Consider the following 23,638-nt stretch of genomic DNA (forward strand, 5'->3'; position numbering starts at 1 on the left):
ATCTCTGGGGAAAAGGAATGGGTGACATTTTGGGTGGAGACACTTTTTCAGGCTGAGAGTCTATCTTCGATGTAAACCAGCATCTGCAGTTCCTTCCTCCACAGTCCTGTTCTTAGCCAGGTTTTTGTAACAGCTTTAACATTCCAGTCACACATACCTATCCTGATCCTGAGTTTGTGTAGGAAAGAACTGCTGGAACTTTAAATCCATTTGTGTGATCCAGGAACTCCAAGGGCTCAGACATCAAGGAATGCAAATGCAGGAAGGCTTGAAAACATCATTAAAATTCAACATTTCACGAATATTTTGATGGCATTTACTCACCTTTTTGGGTTTTGCCAGGACCACTCAATTAAAGAACTCATTAGAACTTTGCTCCAAACCAGGGCGTTGAATTGAAGAGTTAAGAGTGGAGATGCTTGTTGTTGTTCAATTCCATTCATAACTCCTCAACAAATGAAGTAGCCCATGCCTACATGTGGGCAAGATCAAAACTGCATTGGTGCTATAAAAGAGTCAAGTGATGACGATCTCCAACAAGAGGGTGTCTACCTCTGACATTCAATAGCATTACCATTGGTAAATAAGACCATAAGACCAAGGAGCAGAATTAGGCCAATCAGCCCATCATGTCTACTCTGCCATTCAATCATGACTGATCTATTTTCCCTCTCAACTCTATTCTCCTGCCTTTTCCCCATATCCTCCGATATCTTTCCTAATCAGGAATATCTGAATCTCTGCGGCACGGTGGCGCAACGGTAGAGTTGCTGCCTTACAGCGAATGCAGCTCCGGAGACTCAGGTTCGATCCTGACAACGGGTGCTGTACTGTAAGCAGTTTGTATGTTCTCCCCGTGACCTGCGTGGGTTTTCGCCGAGATCTTCGGTTTCCTCCCACACTCCAAAGACGTACAGGTATGTAGGTTAATTGACTGGGTAAATGTAAAAATTGTCCCTAGTGTGTGTAGGATAGTGTTAATGTGCGGGGATCGCTGGGCGGCGCGGACTTGGTGGGCCGAAGGGCCTGTTTCCGCGCTGTATCTGAAATATGAAAATATGAAAAATACTCGTGACTTGGCCTCCACAGCAGTCTGTGGCAATGAATTCCATAGATTCACCATCTTCCCAAATCCCACACCATCAATATCCTGGGAGTCACCATTCACCATAAACTCAACTGAATCAATATATATGCACTGTAGCTCCCAGAGCAGCTCAGAGGCTGGGTATTTTGCAGCAAGTGACTCGTTTTATGGACATCGGTTGCAAGGCACAAGTTGGGGGCTACTAATACTTTCTCAAGGGCAGTAGGAGGTGGGCAACAAAAATGCGGCCTTGACAGGGATACCTGCTGCCTCAAGAATTTATTTTGAATCAAGATTACTTTATAAAGAATTAATTTCAGTACAGAATGCAAGCTCTGTTGGCTAGGCTGCATTTATTGGCCATTTCCAAACACTCAAGAGAAAATATGTGTGTCCTCCTTCATTGATCATTACATTCCACTTGGTGAAGCTATTCAAAGAATGTTGTTATATTTGGAATTCAAGGACATTGAACAGGTAAAACAGAAGGAATGGGATTATTAGGAGCATAGAAAATAAGATCAAGAGTTGGCCTTTCAGCACGTGATTGTGGCTTTTCATCCATATTCAATAACCTGCATTCTCCCATATTTCTTGAACCAAAGTATTATAACAAACTCCTTCTTGAATACAATTAATGATTTGACATAAAAATGCTTTACATGGTAGTTCACCACTTTCAGGATGAAGACATTTCTCCTCATCTCAGCCCTACATAGTTTTTAGACAATAACCATTTTCCTTTCCCAACAATCAAGACATTCTCATTGAAGATAGACACAAAATGCTGGAGTAATTCAGCAGGACAGGCAGCATCTCTGGGGAGAAGGAATGGGTGATGTTTTGGGTCGAGACCCTTTCTGCAGTTCCTTCTTACATACAAGGCATTCGCATTATTTGGTCTACCCAAGTCCTGTTAGTTTTTTGTAGTTTTTTTTGCTATGAGATCCCCTTTTATTATTCCAAACTCCAGCAAATAGAAGCCAAATCAACCAAATCTTTCTTGGGAAGAATCTGAGCCATTTTTGCTGAGAGTATTTTACTTAACCCCTGCTTGTGGAATAAAAATAATATTACTGAATCTAATCATGCAAGCCAATATCAATATGAATGTTGCTACGGTGCTTTTACTGGAAAGCTCAAAGGAAATATCATAGGCTGAATCACACGTTTGAGCATGAAGTCCACACCTACGGAGTCATCTATGACAATCTGGAAAAGTGAATGTATCTGCCACCAACAGTTGCTGACCAGGGAAGTGCACTAATGGAGCACAATGAATGCCACTACTTTCACCTCTCTTTGGAAATACCACACAGTCATATGACTGTGTTCAAATGACCTCGGGCAAAATCAACTGCAACCCAAAAGCAGAATACTGCAGAAGCCATAAATCTGAAATACAAATTGGGATATATAGTCACTTTATTCTCTACTGGGAAAGTAGATAAATGAAACAAGTTTTAAGTTGCACTAAAGGCAGAAAGGACAAGGTGACGAAAAAGAGAAGAAAAAGGAAGGGTGTCTGCTTGGATGATCAGAAAAAGGTTAAATTTCAGGTAAAATAAGGTGATCAAGGTACGAGTGGACACGGTGTAAATGGGAAAAGGTGAATGAAATAAATACTAGAAGAGGAGAAGTAAAATAAAGAATGCTGAAATTGTGAGATGCAAGACTTAAACAAATGATCAACAAACATTATTGCATTCAAAATTACATTATAATCTGCGCTGTGCCAGTCAGAAGGAGAGGTGCTGTTACAGATTTATACAGCACCAAAAAGGACCCTTCATCCCAGTTTGTCCATGCAGACCAATATGCCCAAATACTCCAGTCCCATTTAACTGCGTTTGACCCATATCCCTCTAAACCTTTCCTATCCATGTACCTGTCCAAATGTATTTTAAATTACTTTTATTGTAACTGCTTCAAACACTTCCTTTTGCTGTTTGTACCAACTTCTGTGTGAAAAACGTACCCCTCAGATCCCTATTAAATATTTCCTCTTTCACCCTAGACGTATACCTTCTAGTTCCCCAACCTTGGGAACAACTCTGCATTCACCTACCTAAGCTGTTCCTCGGGCTTATGGTGAGCAGAATTTGAAGAGTGCAGGAGGTCAAATGCAGAGAGATCAGAGTGTGAGTGGGAGGGAGAATTAAAGAAACAGCACCGCGAAGTTCAGGGTCATCCCTACAACAGAGATGTTGTGCAAAGTAGCCGCACAATCCGCTTTTCTTTTACATAATGTCAAAAAAGAGGACGTCATCTCTATCTACTCTGTTCAATCCTCAAGACCCTTATAAAGTCTGTAAACATTATAATGGAAGGGGACCCCTGCAAGTAGCAACATGAAAAGGGATTATCTGGGTTATTATTTCATTGCCCCTGTGTGACCCCTTTCCCCATCTGATCACCAGTTGCTGTTAATTACAGAACAACAATGACTGAATTTCAAAACCTACTCTGGTGAACGATTCTGAAGCTAAAGCATTAACTCTCCCATTACAGGTGCTCGCTGGCCAAAATATTTACAGTATTTTCAGCTTTCATTTGAGAAACTCTTCATAAACTGTGAAGCACTTTGAGATCATCAGAACATGAAAGATATCACAATAAAATATTCAATCATTGATATTTTTATGCCCTATATCATACGGCTTTGTCATAGTTATATTTATGACTGAAAAAAAGTGTGATGAGAAGAATTAATTGTTTTCAAATGATCTGGTTCCGTGAAAGAGCTCTTAATGCTTTTAAAGTGTCAAGTGTGTAGTAGGAAAGTTAGAAACTGCCACTTTAGTTTCAGATTCTCCTGCTGGATCATCTGCCAGTTTCTGACCTGTGAACAGAAGGGTGACTTTTGAATAGACCACAGTGGCATATGAAGCTCATTTATAGTCAGCAGCTAGACGAGCTGCTGCCTCACAGCTCCTGCAACCTGAGTTCATCCCTAACCTTTGGTGCCCACAGGGTCACAGGGTGAATGCACAAACTCCACACAGACCATATAGGTTTCCTTCCACTTTGCAAAGATGTGCACATTTGTAGACTAAATTGGCACAGTAAACGGCCCCAAATGTTTCAGTGAGGGGTAGAATTGATGCAGGATGGCGTCAGGAGTTGAAGAGAATTAAGGAGTTAAAGTGGCAGTTTCTAAGGTTACAGGGCATAAAATTAGTGGGAGAAAGAGATTGCTCTGTGAATTGGCATAGACACTTACGGCTTCTGTGTCATCAGGAAATATTGAAAAATCATTCTATATATGTCCAACAATATTTGGGGAATACATTATATTACAATATTTTCCTATTTTCATCTGTCCCAACAACTGAAATGCTTTTAATGCTGTATTTTCATGGTCACAAAATTCTATTCATTCAAAACTCTCCTTCTCCAATCCAATGACATTCATTTGTAACTCAGTTACCTTTTGTTTTTCACTCAAGATTCCTGCACCTGCAGTCTTGACCACCCAACACTTCTAACATGTACAGTATAGGATTTGTAATATTCAACTCTGTGCTGTGAGAATCCTGAGTTGTGTATACAATACAATCATATTTTTGCACTTGACGGTGTATTTGTGAGAATAGTGTAGGAAGGAACTGCAGATGCTGGTTTACATCGAAGATAGACACAAAATGCTGGAGTAACTCAGCCGGCCAGACAGCACTAGATCGCCCCAACTAAACTAGTTCCATTTGCCTACTTTTGGTCCATACACCCCTCTAAACCTTCCTATTCAGGTGCCATGTCCAAGTGACTTTTAAATATTGTTATGGTGCCCACTTCAACTACCCCCTCTGGCAGCTCATTTTGAATATCACTGCCCATTGAGTGCAAAAATTGCCCCTTGTATTTCTATTAATTTTTTTGCCTCTCACTTTAAACCTATATCCTTGTATCTAGTAACTAGCCGATGTGGTCTCCTGTACATCAGTGAGACCAAATGTAAACTCGGCAACCGTTTTGCAAACACTTTTGCTTGGTCCTAAGGCTTAGTTGCTAACCATTGCTCTCCTGGTTGCTAACCATTTTAACTTCCCGTCCAATTCCCATAATGATCTATTTGACCTGGGAAGCAGAGAAAGGTCACTATGAAAGGTGATCTTTTCACGCAGTGCTCCAAGGAAAACATGTACGCTTGGGAGATGCTGGCTTACACAAAGGCCTTGAAATAAATTCCCTTCAGCACCTGCAGTCTCACTTGTTGCAGATTTTAACTAATTTAAAGAGAGCTTGCAGACTTTTAGAAATAGCCAGTAGATTCTAATCAGCTGTTAATCATGTAGTTGATGATCCCTTTAAATAGCACTCAGCGATTCTTTCTTCTGAAAATATGCTCACCCGAGTGAGAATGTATTAGCTAGAGCTTTGAGCAAAATAACAGGACATCAGAACTGAGCACTGAGACCAGGCAGCTTGCATGTTTCCGCAAAGCTGCTGAAATGTCGAAGCTACTCACAAAAGTATATTAAGTGACTGTCTTATTAGTGAAATGCCTTACAAATGTGATACCTTCGCTTAACTGAAGGTGTATTGATTTAAAAGCCTTTGCAAAGAAACTAGCTGATAACAATTCTAGAATATCCAGTTATTGTTTGCTGTGAACTCAATAACATTTTCAGTGTTTGCAACAGCAATATTCAGGTCACGGCCCTGCTTTTAATATCTTAACATATATGCAAGTCACCTGGTCTGCAGATTAAACATAATGATTTACTAGACAAAGTTATTTTTGTTATATGTATGTACAAAAAAGCTGCATTGTACCAGTCACACAGAAAATAATCCCTCTGAAAATAAAAGTATTTTGCATGGAATGTAATATTCATACTTAAGAGACTCAGAAGGCAATCATTCAATAATAACAATAATTAGTGAGCTTTTGCAATTGGATGTTGTCACATTTACTTGAGGCTAAAATGTAGTTTTTTCTCAGAATCCTAGTCAAATCTTCCATCTATTTTCCCCTACTACTTGCCCTGGGGGTTTGGTTTCCTGAATGGGGTTCAATTTCAGTCACCCTACCTACTATGGCCAAGTTAACATGATTAAAAAGTTTTATTGCAATAAACAAACATGCCAAAGACAATCTTTATCTATCATGAACATATACATCTCCAGCAGGGGTCCCTGTATAGTCACTGAAATCAGCAGGAGTGAAGCTTCTTCCTTCTCTTATGTTTAACCAAGGACGTAACTCTCTACACCAACGACCGCACCTCCACAGACTCCTCTATCAAGCTTCTCAAGTTTGCGGCCGACCCAACACTGATTGGACTGATCCAAGATGGGGAGGAATCTGCCTACAGACAGGAAATGACACAGCTGGTGTCCTGGTGCCATCACAACAACCTGGAGTTGATTGTAGACTTTAGGAGAACTCCCCCTCCCCTCCTCCCACTGATTATCCATAACATTACAGTCACAACTGTGGGTAGACACAAAATGCTGGAGTAACTCAGCAGGTCAGGCAGCATGGAGTCATTTAAGTTACTTGGAACCATCATCTCCAGGGATCTTAAATGGGAGGCCACCATCGACTCCACAGTCAAAAAGGCCCAACAGAGGATGCACTTCCTGCGGCAGCTGGGAAAACACAATCTGCCACAGGCAATGATGGTCCAGTTTTATATTGCTATCATTGAGTCTGTCCTCACCTTCTCCATCATGGTCTGGTTTGGCTCAGCCACCAAGCATGACATCCGGAGGCTGCAACGCATCGTTTGATCAGCCGAGAAGGTTGTTGGCTGCAACCTTCCCCCCATTGACGAACTATACACTGCAAGGGCCAGGAAGTGAGCGGGTAAGATCATCTCTGACTCCTCTCACCCTGGCCACAAATTCTTTGAAGCACTTCCTTCTGGAAGGCGACTCTGGACTGTCAAAGCCACCACAGCCAGACATAAAAAGAGCTTTTTTCCACGAGCAGTAGCTCTACTCAGCAGTCAAAAGTCTGCAGCCTCCTTTTGCTCTGGTATTTTATTTCATTCTTCACAGGTTTAAATTAAAATGTTTTATTTTTAATTGTCTATTGTATATCGTGTTATTGCTTGTGAGCAAAGCACCAAGGCAAATTCCTTGTTTGTATACATATTTGGCTAATGCCAGCTGTGATCAGTTAACTGTAGTCTGTGGAGACCAGGAACTGTGTCCACAGCACATTCAATCTGCATGGCTCCACCATTCATTGGATGTATTTGAAGCATCTTAAAACAAAGGAGCTCAGATGCAGGTTGCTTTAGTCTGCATTGAGCTCAAAGGTTGTCCAGTGCGACAGTTAGTACTAAAATAAATTAGATTTGAGTTCCTGCAGTGGATGTGTATTCAATCTGCCTGCTCTTGATTAGATGAGGGGCAGATTAGATTCAATTGTAATGCTTTGTTTCAATCAAATAACTAACTTTTCAAACTAGCCCACTAAATAAATCCAAAACAACCAAAAAGAGATAAAGAAAAATACACAAATTGCTCGAGTAACTCAACAGGTCAAGCAGCATCTCTGGAAAACATGGATAGGTGATGTTTCAGGTCAAGGCCTTTCTTCAAACCTGCACTTTGTATCCTTTTGTATATTTGAAAAGTTATTCATTCACATGATGTGGCCATTGCCCTATCCTGTTTTGCCCCTGAACTAAGGAACAGTGAAGAGTAATATTGAAAGGAACGGCAGATGCTGGTTTGCACTGAACATTGACACAAAAAGCTGGAGTAACTCAGCGGGTCAGACAGCAACTCTGGAGAAAAGAAATAGGTGGCGTTTCGGGTCAAGCCCCTTCTTCAGACTGAAAGTCAGGGGAAAGGGAAACGAGAGATAGAGATGGTGATGTAGCGATATAGAACAAATGAATGAAAGATTTGCAAAAAAAGTAACGATGATAAAGGAAACAGGCCATTGTTAGCTGTGGGTTAGGTGAGAACAAGTTACAGACAATGAAGCTCAACAATACGACTTTGAAGGTGACACGACTTGGGTGGGGGAGGGATGGAGAAGAGGGATGCAACGGTTACTTAAAGTTAGAGAAATCAAAATTCATACCATTGGGTTGTATGTAAGCTGCCCAAGCGAAATATGAGACGCTGTTCCTCCAATTTGCATTTGGCCTCACTCTGACAATGGAGGCGGCCTAGGACAGAAAGGTCAGTGTGGGAATGGGAAGGAGAATTAAAGTGTTTGGCAACCAACCTGAAGATCGGGTCGGTCCAGGGTGACTGAGAAAAGGTGTTCAGCAAAACGATTGCCCAGTCTACATTTGGTCTCGCCAATGTGTAAGAGTCCACACCTTGAACTACGGATACAGTAGATGAGGTTGGAAGAGGTCCAAATGAACCTCTACCTAACCTGAAAGGACTCCCTGGACAGAGTCGAAGGAGGTGGTACAGGGACAGGTGATGCATCTCCTGCCGTTGCAGGGAAGATACCTGGGGAGGGGGTGAGATACATTGGGATGGTCTGGAATCATATGTAGACTGGAATTTCCCACTAGGTTACTTCAGCACTTTGTGTCTTTTTTTGTAAACCAGCAACAGCAGTTCCTTTTATCCAGCAGAATATGGGCATTTATTTTTAATCATTAGAATTAATTATACAATGCCACCCTTTTCAACCACTTCAGTACTTAGTCGAGTTCCTCCCATTTCTGTAGGTTGCAAATTGCTGGATTATGTCTCCGTGGCAATGAAGGAGTAGCAACATAGTTACACGACAGCAGGTGTGCGTGTCTGTAAGAGGAATGTGATGACACATGTACCTGCTGCCCTTATTTGATTTAGTGTTAGAGATAGGTTTACAAGGCGTTCAGTGGTTTGATGGAGTTTGATGACCTTGTATTTGGTTCACCACAGCCACATTGTGGTCAAGCAATAGGGAGTACTTGCAGAAAGTGTTGAATTTAAAAAAATAAGCAGGTCAGTCAGCATCTATGGAAAGAGAACTGCTTTTACTACAGATTTCCAAGGCCCGAGACATTTTTTTTTCCCAGGAGGAAATGAATAGCTTAAGTTGCCAAGAGAAACAGGCTGTTTTTTCTAGATGACTGAGCCTTTTCATTGTTCAAAGTAAGCTCTTGAAACGGCTGAAATTAATATTCATTTCAGCTTTTATGTTGTACAGATATTGGTGCATCTGGGTGAAAACTGCTTCATGTATGACCAAATGTAAATGGAAGCGAATGCTATCAATAATAAATGCCCTGCCATTGACAAGCGACTTCCACAAACTCTTCCCATTATCTACAAGACACAAATCAGGCACGTGAAGAAATATGCTCCAGTTACTTGGATGAGTTTGTTTCAATACTAAAGCTGTTTAATACAATCCAGCACTAAACATCAGGTTAGTTGGCACCACACCCATTACTTGAATATTAATTTGCTCCATTTCTGAAACAACTTCATAAAGAAGATCTTCCAAACCTGTTACCTAAAGGAACAAAGCAACCAAAGAACAAAGAACCCCAATTATTTACAATATATATTAATGATTTACACAAAGGAATTAAATGTAACATCTCAAAGTTTGTGGATGACACTGACTCCATTCATTGTTGCCGGAGAGCCAGTGGAGAGGGCAGTGGCTCAATCCAGGTTCATAATGTGCAGTCTCCAGGACATACAGCAGGGATGGCAACGATTTGCACTGTTCCCAATAAAGCAATGCTATAAGTAAAGCATTTTTAAAAATATATAATGCTAGAACAACTCCTTTTAACACTCATCATTAGCCACAGGCAAGGTGCTGGAAGACTGAAGGGTGGCTAACATTGTACCTCGATTTAAGGGATGCAAAGAAAAACCTGCCAAACATCTGTGGTAAGCAGGTTACTGTAGAGGAATCTGAGGATTGTCAGCAGAGTTTGTGTGAGAGATCATGTCTCACAAATTTGATTTGCGTTTTTTGAAGTAAGCAAGATGTTTGATGAGGAGGGTCTCTGGACATGGTTTAAATGGGCTTAAGCAAAGCCTTTGTTAAGGTTTGGAATGTCAGGCTGCTCTGGAAGGTCAAATCACATGGGCTCCATGGCGAGCTGGCAACTGGATACAGATTGGTTTTATGGTAGTAAACAGAGGGAGGTGGTGAGGTTTGTTTATTGGACTGGAGGGCTGTGACCAGGAGTGTGGCTCAGGGATCACTGCTGGGTCCATTGCTATTTGTCATCTATAACAACGATTTGTTTGAGAATGTACTAAGTATGATTAGTACTTTTGCTGATGACACTGAAGTAGATGGTATCATAAGCAGGGAAAAAAAGTTATCAAGAATTATAGCAGGCTCTTGATCAGCTGAACAAATGTGACAGGGAATGGCAAATTGAGTTTAATTCAGATTAGTGAGACACGTTGTATTTTGGGAAGTTACACAAAGGAAGGAACTTCATGATGAATGGTAAGGGCCCAGGGAGTGTTATAGAGCAGATGGATCAAAGAGTACATGATCCCCTGAAATGGATGACATAGGTAGACAGGGTGGTAAAGGCGACTGGTCTGCAAGATTCAAGGAACATCAGGGAACTACTTCTGTTTTGGCCAAGACTCCAACTTCCTTGGGCAGAGAAGTGCAAAAGTATTTAATCTATGACATTTCTTGCAACCTATGTGATCCTCGGAATTTCTATCACACTCAAAGAACATGATCAATCCAACACTACAGGTGCAAATTGCTCTAAAAAAATAACTCCGAAATGGTCTTAAACTTAAATGCTAACGGGGAAAATACACAATTCTGTTAACTTCTTCACCTGCAGTTCCACCAATCGAGTTAATTGTTAGCTCAAAACTCAAGCCCTACTTGAAAGTTATTCCATTGTGGAAACAATGGATTGTAGCTTCCAAACTATATTAGAATATAAATTTACATTACAATTCCCTGGGACAATGGTGCTAAGTGAAAGACTACTGTATTTTGTTTCAATAGACAGAATTCAAGGTGCAGTTGTTGTTGGAATCGCCCTATCTCCATCTAATTTTCTCTTACTGGAAATGAAGAGAAATACTGACAATTATTTCCGTTCCTTCTTTGGCAATCCTGAGGGATTAATGGTGACCTTATTCCATTCCATATCTGTGGGTTATGAGATTAATATAGGAATTTCAACATCAACCACAGCCATAGATGGGACGGAAGGTGCTCCAGGTGTGACAGATGAGGCACCTCCTGTGCCCCAGGAAGTACAGGATAAATTGTTTGCGGTGTACACGCCTTCCACTATTTATGCAAGGCTTCTGTATTTTTCAGACACACGGATGCAAGGTTCTCACTGTCATTTTGAATGTTCCTTCTCCACTTACTTAGTCATGCTCATAGATTTCCAGATTAGTGGGGATGCTGCACATTTTCAACAAGGTTTTGAGAACATCCTTTAATCTTTTCCCTTGTCCCCCTGGTAATCTCATCGTGTGACAGAGCCTGGAATAGAGTTTTTGCTTTGGGGATTGCTTGAAGCCTTTTTAAATGAAAGACTAATTTCTTTGCCAAACCAATGTTTGTAATTCTTCAGCTAACACTTAGACTACAGTTCTACTGGTAAGCAAGATTGCCCTGGGTCAATTGCCCCGTAACTCAAACTTGCTCAAAGTATTTCAGCCGTGGTTAACCAAAGGTCTTTATACGTTCATCAAAGCATCCCCATGATCACACAACAAACCTGATGAATTAAAAAAAACTCACAACTTAAGATTTTATGCAATTCCCTGCAATACTTTTATTGCTGATGAAAACAATTAGGAGGTTATTACAATAAGGAGTTTATGCAAGTTGATTACAATAATTTCCATAAGAATGTCCAACAGAAAGACCTAAAAGCATCACAAAGAATAGATTCAGGAATATTGGATTTTGTAAAGTGCATGCAACACCTTATTGAAAAACAAATGCAAGTTGGAAAAATTCAAGTGTCCTCTCTTGAATCTCGCCAACACACATGAAGCAGATAATGGTGTTGTGACTGCTCTCAATGTTACTGAAAAATCTTGTTTTAAGAAATCAATGTCGATGTTTTTCCTCTGAGCAGCATTTAACAATGGCCAGCCCGCCAGCGAGCTAGCAACTGGAGAACAAAAAAATATCCTGTTTCATTGCACTGATGTTACAGCATCTGTGGGCAACTCGGCAAGAAACAATTCACCCACTAACAGGCTATTCATTCACTATGTTGAGACTCAGGAAAGATCCTGGAGAACAGCAATGTTGCAATATTTTACAAAAAGGTTAATTAGAAAATTAGTTTGTTAATCAAAAATAATACCCATTTTTTCATTTTAGAACACAAATCATTACACATTTGAGTTCATATCCAAAGTTGTTTCTTCTTTCACAGTCATATCTCAACTACTGGGATCAGGTGTAATTCCAATGCTGACATAACTGCTTAGTACAAGGAACAACCAAATTGATTTACAATCTTTCACCTCAACATCAGAAGCCCCTTAAAATTGCTTACAAAGTCAAGTCAGTGCATGAACATAAACGATTAAAAATGTTCCCTCAATAAGAATGCAAAAATAGTTTAAATCAAAATATTACACATTATGGAAGCCCAAGAGATAATTATATTTATACAAGTCAAAGCCCTTTAGTCATTTCCAGTGATTAGCTGCCTGGATCTACAAAAATAATTTAAAATTATACATTACATTCCCCAACAATCAGGATTCATGTCAAATTTACAGATGAGGGAAGCCATCAAACCATCTAGCTCATCTATTTTCTGTATTGCTCTAGTTTGGCGAATGTAGACATATATGCAGCATTTGCAAATGTTATACACATCCTGTGGCTATTTTTTAATAGGGGGAAAAGAAAGCAGACCATACTTTCTACATTGCGATCCTCATTACTAGAATGCTACAAGATAATCACATTTTGCAATTGGAGTGCAAAAATAGAACGCCTTCAAATCTTATATCAAAACAAAAGACTTTTGTATTCAAGTGATCCATTGTACATTTGCTTTTCATTTCTAACATAGGATATCACAGCTACATTGGCAGGAATGAGCAAAAGGAGAGGGCATAAAAAGAACTTAACCCAGTACGATTTTAAAACAACCTTGACTCATTGTCCAAATATTTTTCAAAGCATTTAAAAAAGATGTGTTCACATCTGGTAAATCATATTCTATATCCACAATTGGGTATAGAATCATTTAAAAATATAATATTTAAGTTCTTCATACATTTGTCTACTGCAGAAATGTTGGCACCATGCCCGTTTGCATAGTTAGTTCTAAATCAAGGACACATTGGTAGAGTAAAATTCAGCAATGTGTGGGAAAGCAAAGATAATGATTGCATATCATGTCCCCATCTAACATCTGAAGGACTCAAAGCCACACAGCATGGAAGCATGACCTCTGGCCTACCATTCCACACCAACAAACCATTTACACTAAACTTACCCCAATGCATTTTATTCTGCTCGTATTCTCATCAACTCTCCCAAATTCTATCACTCATCAGCATTTCCAACAACAATTTATAGTGGTCATTTAATCTACAAACTTGCAATGTTTTGGAATGTGGGAAGAAACCGGAGCACCCAGGGAAAACCACACAGTCACAGCGAGCACATACAAACTCCATGCAGAAAACAGGTGGGAATGGAACCCAGGTTGCTAAAACTGAGGTAGCATCTCTAACTGGGCCACAATCCCATCATAATTTAGTTTAGGATTCTCTGTTTCAAAAAGTTAAAAATAAGCATTGAAAGACCTGGAAGCATGCAGGAGTGCATGCCTGCAGGAGTGCTGGTTTGTTTCAATTGCAGGACTCTTGCCTTTGAGTCAGATTTCAAGTTCAGCCAAGAATGGAATATGAAATTTACGCTGAAATTTCTGTGCAACAAAGAACACTACTTTCAGACAGGGCATTAAATCAAAGCCTCAACTACCTGTTCAGCTGGAGATTAATGAACCACTGGGCTATTTGGAAGAGATTGGTAGTTTTCCCAACACTCTGACCAATTTTTATCTTCTACTCAGTCGCAAAACAAAGAGGTCATTCAACTCTAATGCTTGAATAATTCTCATCATGAAGCACAATATAAAAATATAAATGTAACTTTCACCTAGCGTACAAAACGAGATCAAATATTTCCTTGGCTCATTTTGGTCCCTTACTCGAATGCATGGCCTCACTTTTTTTACTCATCTAAAAAGACAAATCTTGCCCGCCCATCTCCCCACCCACCTGAAAACTGAAACCCACATCAAAAAATATAATATTCCCTAAAGTGCACCAATCAAAGGTGAAAGGATCAAAACTGCAAATTTTAGTAAACCACTTAAAATTCTTACTCTTTACTTATCTTCATCGCTGGCGGAAGAAATGTTCTCTGGTCGTATTCTAACTGAGTCAGTGTCAATTCACTTTCTTCATGTAGCTGTGACGTCACAAATTAATAACAGCAATAGCGTGTATTAAGTCCAAATGTAGTTTTCAAACCTTATTTCATTGAAGCCTTTCACAGAGTAGTGTCCAAACCCAAGGGCTTCTTCATCTTATAAATTCAACAAACATTTACAATCAGGTACCTTATTGATTACTTAAGAAAAGTCCACACTTAAAATTATTTATTGAAAAATTAGAGGGCTTTTTTATATATAAATTTGAGGCATTATCATTAAAGTTAAACTGCCTTCAGTGAAAAAATTGGTACAAAGACACCATGATATAATGCCAACACTAAATATTCTAAAGTCAATGTACAAAACATTAAGATCCCATTTTTCATATGAAAAATATGTTAGATTTTTGGTCAAGGTTGTTCTCTGAAAATACGAGAAGACAATGGAGTCGTTCATCTGGCTGTTAAAAGATTTATGTAAACGTAGAGAGATTATTTTTTTTCTTGAAAGAGCCATTTCTGATGATCGGTATCCGAACATGGCCGCAGTAATGGTCCTGGACGACCATTACTGAATCCATTGACTACAGCCTCTATACACTTCTGCGAAAGGACATGGTAGATCGAACCATCCTGAGAAAAGAACATTTAAAAACAAAAATAATCTAGATCAGAAGCTAATTAAAATAGTTCAGACAAAATACAGCCTTACACTGAAAATGCTCAAAAGTCATAATTCTACTATGTAATCCAAAGTTTATGATCATATATTTCTTTGGGTTATGGTTTTCTATTTCTATTGTACAGTACAGAATAATTTGCTGGTGGTCTTTCTCCTGGAATACAGCTTAATCTTTTATCAGTCTGACTTTTATCAGTCACCTTTTAAGATTTCAGTTACTCTCAGTTTATTTAACATGTATTATATACACAGCTGTAATTCACGTAACAGGTTTTATAAATGAAAATAAATGGGTGATTATAATTTTGAAGATGTGCCATGAATTACATTGCTGCATCTTCAAATTTATACACACAAAAAAAATCACACTAATAGTACTTTACAAACATTACCTCTTTAAAAATGAATTGCTGGTTTTCAGGCACAGGCTGATTATTCTCTCGGCAAAGGTACATTGTCAGGAAGTCACTGCCAGCATCTGCTGCAATACAGGCCTCAGGCTGACGAGTATTATAACGAATTTCATTTTGTGAAGAGTATTCAAAAAACTAGTAACACAATAAGAAACAAAAAGACTCAGCGAATTTGTGATAACAAGGAAATTCACAGCTACTCTTGGATGACACTGCAGAAATTTAAACTGCTGTCAATGATTGTTCAAGGCAGGGGTTCTTCAATTAATTTGTACCTTCTCAATCAAGGACTATGACAAGCCATAATGCACCAAAAGACATGAAAATTTGTAAATTATTATTTTTTCATTAAATTGACTGGAAAAAATATTTAAAATAATGCAAATATGCAACCAGTAAAAAGAAATGCCATTTAAAAGAAAACACACTGGAATGCCAATAAGAATCTCACTGACTTGACTGACACTTAAATTTACTGATAAAACTCTTATCACCTTTTATCGGCGGCACAGTGGCGCAGCAGTAGAGTTGCTGCCCTACAGTGCTTGCAGCGCCAAAGACCCGAGTTTGATCCTGACTGCGGGTGCTGCCTGTATGGAGTTTGTATGTTCTCCCCTTGACTGCCTGGGATTTCTCAGAGATCTTCGGCTCTCTCCCACACTCCAAAGACGTACAGGTTTGTAGGTTAATTGGCTTGCGTTTGCATACTTGGTATGTGTAAATAGCCCCTTGTGTAGGCTTGTGTTCGTGTGCGGGGATCGTTGGTCGGTGCAGACGGTGGGCCGAAGGGGCTGTTTCCACACTGTATCTCTAAAGTAAACCTGGTAAAGGTAGATCATGCCTTATTGTATAGAAAGCCCATACAATGTCATCTGTCTCATTGTGCTCATTGTGTACTAAAGGCTTTGGAATAGTCAAAGAATAGTTCCAAATAATTCCATTAAAAAATGATCGAAGAGAGAAGCGAGTACCCAAAACACAAATAATTTAATTGTCATTTTAGTTTAGAGACACAGAGCAAAAACAGGCCCTTCAGCCCACCGAGTCCGCACTAACCAGCAACACCCGCACACTAACACTACCCTCCGCACACTAGGGACAACTTTCACTTATACCAAGCCAATTTACCTACATACCTGTACGTCTTTGTAGCTTAGGAGGGAACCGAAGATCTCAGAGAAAACCCATGCGGTTAAGTGCCGATTGTACAGATTCCGTACAGACAGCACCTGTCGTGGAGATCGAACCCGAGTCTCCAGTGCTGCAAGCTCTGTAAGGCAACAACTCTACCGTTGCACCACCGTGCCGCATTTCCATGGACAAGGTAAGCTGGATGGTCACATCTTCCACTTTCCCCATGTCAACAGCATCCCGACGTTGCAGTTTAGTTAGTCATTTATTGAAGTAGCAATACCAAACAGATTAGTATATCTCCCGTCATTAACTTGTTTGTGGTAAGAACTAAGTCACTCATTCGTATCCTGTTACTGACTTAGTAAAACCTATGTTTAGTAGGCTTGGCTTCTCTTGTATATGGCTACTAAAACCCTATGTCTTATCAGCTCCTGGTGTGTCTTGTATGGCCTGCTAAAACCCTATGTCCAGCAGGCCCCTGGTGTTACTGAAGCATTACGTCAGTGCTGGGTGAATTATACTCATAATTCTGGCCTCCTCCCAGTACATTACGTAAGCCTAGCATTCATCTCAGGACAACCTCCTGGTGTCCAAAAATAATACAGCAGGAGACAAAATAATATAATAATATGCTAAGATAGTTAATAAATACAAAATGGTTCCTACAATGATATATTGGAAAAAAAACCTACTGATCTCAACTTGAATATAATTTGTGAACGAGTTCTCAAGACAGTTTGGCAATGATAAATGATTAGTAACTGTCTGAACACAATTTTTAGGTGTCCCAAATGACAGACCACATATCCATATATTTGTCACATATGATAGAACATTGAAAAGTACAGCACAGGAACAGGCTTTTTGGCCCACAACATCCATGTTGCCAAGTAAACCAAGCTCATCTGCCTGCACATGATCCATATCGCTCCATACCTGCATACTAATTCCACATTCTGCAAATGGATGAAACAGTCTTTTGATATCTCCTCTATCAATCCTTTTTTTAAGTCTTATGGTTCAATTACACCATCTCTTAATCTTCTTAAATCAAGTGTGAATCATTGGCCAACATCATCCCATGGATCAACTATTATCCCTGGAATTAACACTATCCTGACTACAAATCATAATATCCTTCTTTTGGAACACATAATAAAAGTATGCAGAGTATTCCAAATATGGTTTCATCAAAGTCTGTACAATCTGTTTACTCCAACCTCCTTGCATTAAAGGTCAATGTACAATTAAGATGTGCTTACTTATTTGCTGGCTGCATTTTAATTTTTACTTTCTGTAGATCATAAAGCAGAGCACCAATTTCACTTTGTACACCAAAAGAGTCCGCTTATCCGTCATCCTTCCCCTCACTGGCTTGGTTATCTTTAATCGTGCTCCCAGTTCCCCTGAGTGCTTTGAAATAAAAATCCTCATCATATGCAGAATACTCTCCTGACCCAGCTCTTCCCATCCAAAAAAACTGAAGTTAAACCTTCATTTAGAAATTCAATCATCTATAAATGAAGCAGAGTTCATCAAATTCAAATAAAAAGCAAAAGCCTGCATGCTGTCCAACATTAATTTATCCACATATATAGACCATAAGATTCTGAATAACATCACATCTAAACCACTGGAGATTCACATGCTTGTGTGCACATTTTCCAAAAGGGTACAATGTCAGGGTCTTAGACTGTTGGGTGGACAATAATCCTATCCATCCACCTACCCAGTAAATGAACAGTCAGCTATTGCATTTGAAAGAGAAACACACTGAAAATACACCGGTCAGGCCACATCTGTGGGGAAAAAAACCATTTCAAGCTAAAACCCATCATCACAGAATACATACTTGATTTTGTCCCATACCATGACACTGGTACAGGATGATTTTCTCTCCTGCAACACTGTTTTCACTTGGTGGATTGTAATCAAAGCAATACTTCAACATCCCCTTGTTCTTCAGCTGAAGAAAACAAAACATAGCCATTATATTATATTGCTGCAGATAGTAGATATTAAAATTAAGCACCCTACATTAGAAAACAGATCTTTTCAAATAAAAAAATTCTATTGCAATGAAAATTACAATGTTCTTTGTTAGGTTGATGTTTAATTGCTTCTCCGGTCAGAAAGATGTGCTTTCCACTATCCAAAGACAACAATGAAAGATGAAATCAGACAAGGCCTTTGAAAAAAGCATGCAGGAAAAAATCTCAAGTGGGCAATCAAAAGGAGCCATGAAGTATCATTTGCAAGTAGGATGAAAGAAAATCACAAGATTTCACATATATACATTAAAAACATGAGGATAACCAGGGAGAAGGACCACGCGAGGATAAAGGAGGAAACTTATGTTTGGAACCGGAGGATATTAAAAAAGGAAATGCGGTCAGGCAGCATCTCTGGAGAAAATGGAGAGGTGGTGTTTTGGGTCAGGACCCTTTTTCAGGCTGATTGTAGTAAAGGGGGGAAAGAAAGTAAAAATAAACAGGCCAATCCAGGGCCGGCAACAGATGAGCTCTGATAGCAAAGAGATTCCATGATCGGCTGATTGTTGGATAGAGGCTCCAAGAGGGATATGTAGTTGCAACCTATTGTTGGTTAATGGACTTTTAGTGGAGGAGTGAGTGTGAATGGGGGTGAGGAGGGAAGGAATGTAGGGAAGTGTTTGTAGAAGTAACCTAAAATTGGAGAATTCAATGTTCATACCATTGGGTTGTGATCTACCCGAGTGAAATACAAGGTGCTGTACCTCCAATTCGCATGTGGCCTCATTCTGGCAATTGTTCAGTCGATGAGTCTATACATGATCTCGCCAATTTACAGACGCCCACATTGGGACCACTGGATGCAGTAGATGAGGTTAGCGGAGGTGCATGTCAACCTCTGTCTAACCTGGAAAAATTGCTGGGGTCCCTGGATGGCACCGAGGGAGGAGATACAAGGACAGATGCTACATCTCGTGTGGTTACAGGGGAAAGGTTAGCTGAGGAGGGGGTTGTTTGGGATGAGTGAACCAAGGAATTGTAGAGGGAGCTGACTCTGTGGAAGGTAGAAAGGGGTGAAGACGTGAAGATTTTTTTTTTACACCGAATGATGGGTGCCTGGAACACACTGCGTGGTGAAGGCAGATACAATAGTGTTATTTTCAGAGGCTTTTATGTAGACACCTAGATATACAGGGAATGGGGGGCTTTCGATTACAGGCAGCCAGAGGAGATTAGTTTAATTGGCATCATGTCCGGTATAGGTCAGTTCCTGTGCTGTACTGTTCTGTGTACTATGTTCTATGACAAAGTGGTAGGGAGCAAGACAGACATCATAACCAGATTTTTCCAACATAACTGCAAACATTGAAGATATTCTAGTTTTTACAAAAAATCTGCAATTGCAACCAAACACACTTAGTACATGGTTAATTGCAGAAAATTGTCGTTATAGGATGACAATCAAAAATATTGTAATATTGAGGCAGTAGAAGCTCATCTTCTAAAGAAAAAGAAAATATCACCACAAATGAGGCCTTGCTTGTGTTGGCCCTGTACTGTGATCAGGTCATGAGACCTGGTGGGTTAACATTATAATATGAATTATAGGAATATAACATCTATGGTTGCCAACTGTCCCATATTAGCTGGGACATGCCGTATTTTGGGCTAAATTGTTTTGTCCCATACGGGACTGCCCTTGTCCCTTATGAGGCCCGGGGGGCGCTGTACGGACAGTCTGGGCCGCCTAGCAGAGGTTGCTTAGCAAGCCGCCTCTCGGCCCGGCCCGGGCAGCCGCCATTGGTGGAGCGGGAGCACGTGGCCACTGGCTGGGTGAGGTCACATGGGGCGCGGGGCAGTGACGTCACCTTGTTGGCAATCCTAATAACATCGGGTTTTTTCAGCAGGTGGGTGCTGAACATGAGAAAATGCTATATTATTGGTTTCTTATTTAATATATAAGATTGCAGAAATTTTTTAAGTTAGTTTAGTTTAGAGATGCAGCGCGGAAACAGGCCCTTTGGCCCACCGGGTCCACACCGACCAGCAATCCCTGCACATTAATTCTATCCTTCACACACTGAGGCCAATTCACATTTATACCAAGCCAATGAAACTACAAACCTGTATGTCATTGGAGCGTGGGAGGAAACCGAAGATCTCGGAGAAAACCCACGCAGGTCATGGGGAGAACATACAAACTCCGTACAGACAGCACCTGTAGTCCCGTAGTCAGGATCGAATTCGGGTCTCTGGTGCTGTAAGGCAGCAACTCTACCACTGTGCCGCCATGCCGCCCATTTTTTGTCAGTTTATTTTACCCTTAATTCCACAAATCAATTAACAGTAATCTCTTCCAAAAGTGGCATTGAAAGGATATTTCAGAGGTGGCACAGGGTTTTCAAGGGAGCAACATTATCAAATAACCACAAGAATTCATTTCAGTAAAATTCAAAGTTTGTGGTCACCTGAATTCACAACTTAGATTGTCTGAAATGGAGGCATTTCTGGCATATCTCAGCCCTTAATGATGTACACAAAGATCTTAGCCTGGACAGTGCAGCCCCGGCTGTGTAAATGTTGACAACAGTCTCCATCAGAGTATGATATGTAGTCCATCCTTGAAAATATTTCACTACAAAAGTGAGGGCTTGTAATTCACATAAACCAACCAGCAGATGATATTTAGTGATGGGGTTACCTCAAATATAGCAGAACATATTTACCATTCCAAAGAAACCTGGCCGGTCTTCAGGTACATGTATATCAGGGTAAATATTTTCCAAAAACCATTTGAAGTTTTTACACTGCAATTTCTCTTTTAGTTTTCTTCTGTCTGTTACATCACCATATGCCTCCTGTAAACAAGCACAAGTTGAAAGAAAACTAAAACCATTTCAAAGTAACTTCAATGTAAGAGAATTTTCACTGAAATCAAAATCTCTGTTCTATAACTTATTTTGAACTAGTTTACTCAGATTACAGGTATTACATTCCCTGCAGTTGCAGGAGAAATTTCTTCAGGAAGGGAGGGCAAGGATGACTGAACCAAGGAATTGCAAAGGGAGTGGTCTCTGCAGAATACGGAAAGTGGTGGAAACGGGAAGATGTAAATGGTGGAATCATGTCGGAAAAGTCAGAGAATGATCTGTTGGATGCAGAGGCAGGTGATGTGAAAAGGTGACGTGAAAGGTGAGGTCCAGAGGATTCTATCCTTGTTCCATCTAGGGGAGGGGAGAGGAAGCAAGACCAGAACTAAAGGACAGGAAACACAGTGAGGATCCATCCATGGGGAGAAAACCACGTTTACTGAAGAAAGAGGACGTCTCCTTTTTCCTGGAGTAGAAAACCTAATCTTGGGAGCAGATACTGCGGAGACGGAAAAATTGAGAGTGAGGTATCAGAGAAAGAAAGGGCCAAAGGGGCTGCAGGTTATGTCAACGATCATGCCATTGGAATGTAGACTATCAAGGCAGAATATAAGATGCTGTTCCTCTCTTTTGCGTTTGGCCTCACCATAGCAGTCGAGAAGACCGATGTCAGCCTCATTTTGAAAACAGATGCGGTAGAGACAGAGAAACTGAGAGAAAGAACAAAAAGAGATGTAGTCTAGGTAGCTGTGTAGGAGTCAGTGGGTTTGTAGTGGATATTAGTGCATAGTCGATCTCCTGAGATGGAGACACCAAGATAAAGGAAGGGAAGAGAGGTATCAGAAATGGTTTGAGTGAATTTGAGGGCAGGGTGGTTGGTGAAGAAGCTGATGAAATTGATGAGTTCTGCACTAGTGTAGGAGGACGCAGCAATGCAATAGATGAGGAGTTGAGGCATAGTGTCAGAATAGGCTTAAAGCAAAGACTGCTTAACCTAGTCAACCAAAAGGCAGGCATGGAGAGGGACCATGCAAGGGACCACAGATACATATTTAATTTGTAGGATATGGAAGGAATCAAGAGAAATTGTTAATGGTGAGAATGGGTTTGCCAGGCAGAGGATAGTATTAATAGAGGAAAATTGATCTACATTCTTGAAAAAAGCAGAGGGCACAAAGGTCACCCTGATGAAGATGGAAGTATATAGGGACTGGACATCCATGGTGAAGATGATGTAGCGGTGGCCAGGGAATTGGAAGTAGGTGAAATGGTGGAGAGCATATAAAGTATCCTGGATGCATATGGGGACTGGCCAAAGGGAGAAGCAAATTAAGACCTGACGTCTGAGAAGTAAATTCAGTGGGGAAAGGGCAGGCAGATATAATAGGCTGACCAGGGCAGTTCTTGTTGGTGAATCTTGATTACAGCAGGATCTTGAACAGTTGGGCAATTAGGCTGCGTAATGGTCAATGAATTTTAATGCAGATAAATATGGTGTTGCATTTTGGGAAGTCAAGCCAGGGCAGGACCTGCACAATCAATGGCAGGGCCCTGGGCTGTGTTATAGAGCAGAGGTATCTAGGAGTGCAAGTACATAGTTCCCTGAAAGTGGTGTCACAAGTAGATAGCATGCTCAAGGCTGTTTTCAGTACATTGGCATAGAAGCTGGGGAGTTATGATACCATTATATAGGATGGTGGCGAGGCCGCATTTGGAATATTAGGTTTAGTTTTGATCCTGCTGTACGAAGGATGCCATTAAGCTGGAAAGAGTGCAGAGAAGATTTATAAGGATGTTGCCAGGTCTTGAGGGGAGAGGTTAGAAAAGCTGGGATTTTTTCCTTAGAACACAGGAGGCTGAGGGGTTATCTTATAGAGGTGTATAGCAATCTGAGGGGAATAGATAGGGTGTATGCACAGAGTCTTTTATCCAGAGTAGGGGAATCAAAAACCAGAGGACATAGGTTTAAGTTCAGAGGAGAAAGATTTAATAGGAACCCAAGGGGCAACTTTTCCCACAGAGAGTGGTGAGTATCGGGAATGAGCTACCAGAGGAGGTGATTGGGACAGGTATTATAACAACTTTTAAAAGACATTTGAACAGGTATATGGAT

The 23,638-nt window shown here is 40.3% G+C and overlaps 1 protein-coding gene across 1 annotated transcript in view; it reads right to left on the reverse strand.

Annotated features, from left to right (window-relative positions):
* Window positions 1-11,785: 11,785 nt before the first annotated feature.
* galnt12 (UDP-N-acetyl-alpha-D-galactosamine:polypeptide N-acetylgalactosaminyltransferase 12) overlaps window positions 11,786-23,638 on the reverse strand; it is a 38,569-nt gene continuing 26,716 nt past the window's right edge. Inside the window, exons 7-10 of the mRNA XM_078422970.1 lie at window positions 21,382-21,513; window positions 18,517-18,630; window positions 15,510-15,665; window positions 11,786-15,068 (exon numbers count right to left, since the gene is read on the reverse strand). Coding sequence (XP_078279096.1) covers window positions 14,928-15,068; window positions 15,510-15,665; window positions 18,517-18,630; window positions 21,382-21,513 — 543 coding nt within the window. The 3' untranslated portion in view covers window positions 11,786-14,927. The remainder of the gene's footprint in view (window positions 15,069-15,509; window positions 15,666-18,516; window positions 18,631-21,381; window positions 21,514-23,638) is intronic.

The sequence above is a fragment of the Rhinoraja longicauda genome, chromosome 2 (genome assembly GCF_053455715.1).
Source record: "Rhinoraja longicauda isolate Sanriku21f chromosome 2, sRhiLon1.1, whole genome shotgun sequence".
Lineage (NCBI taxonomy): Eukaryota > Metazoa > Chordata > Chondrichthyes > Rajiformes > Arhynchobatidae > Rhinoraja > Rhinoraja longicauda.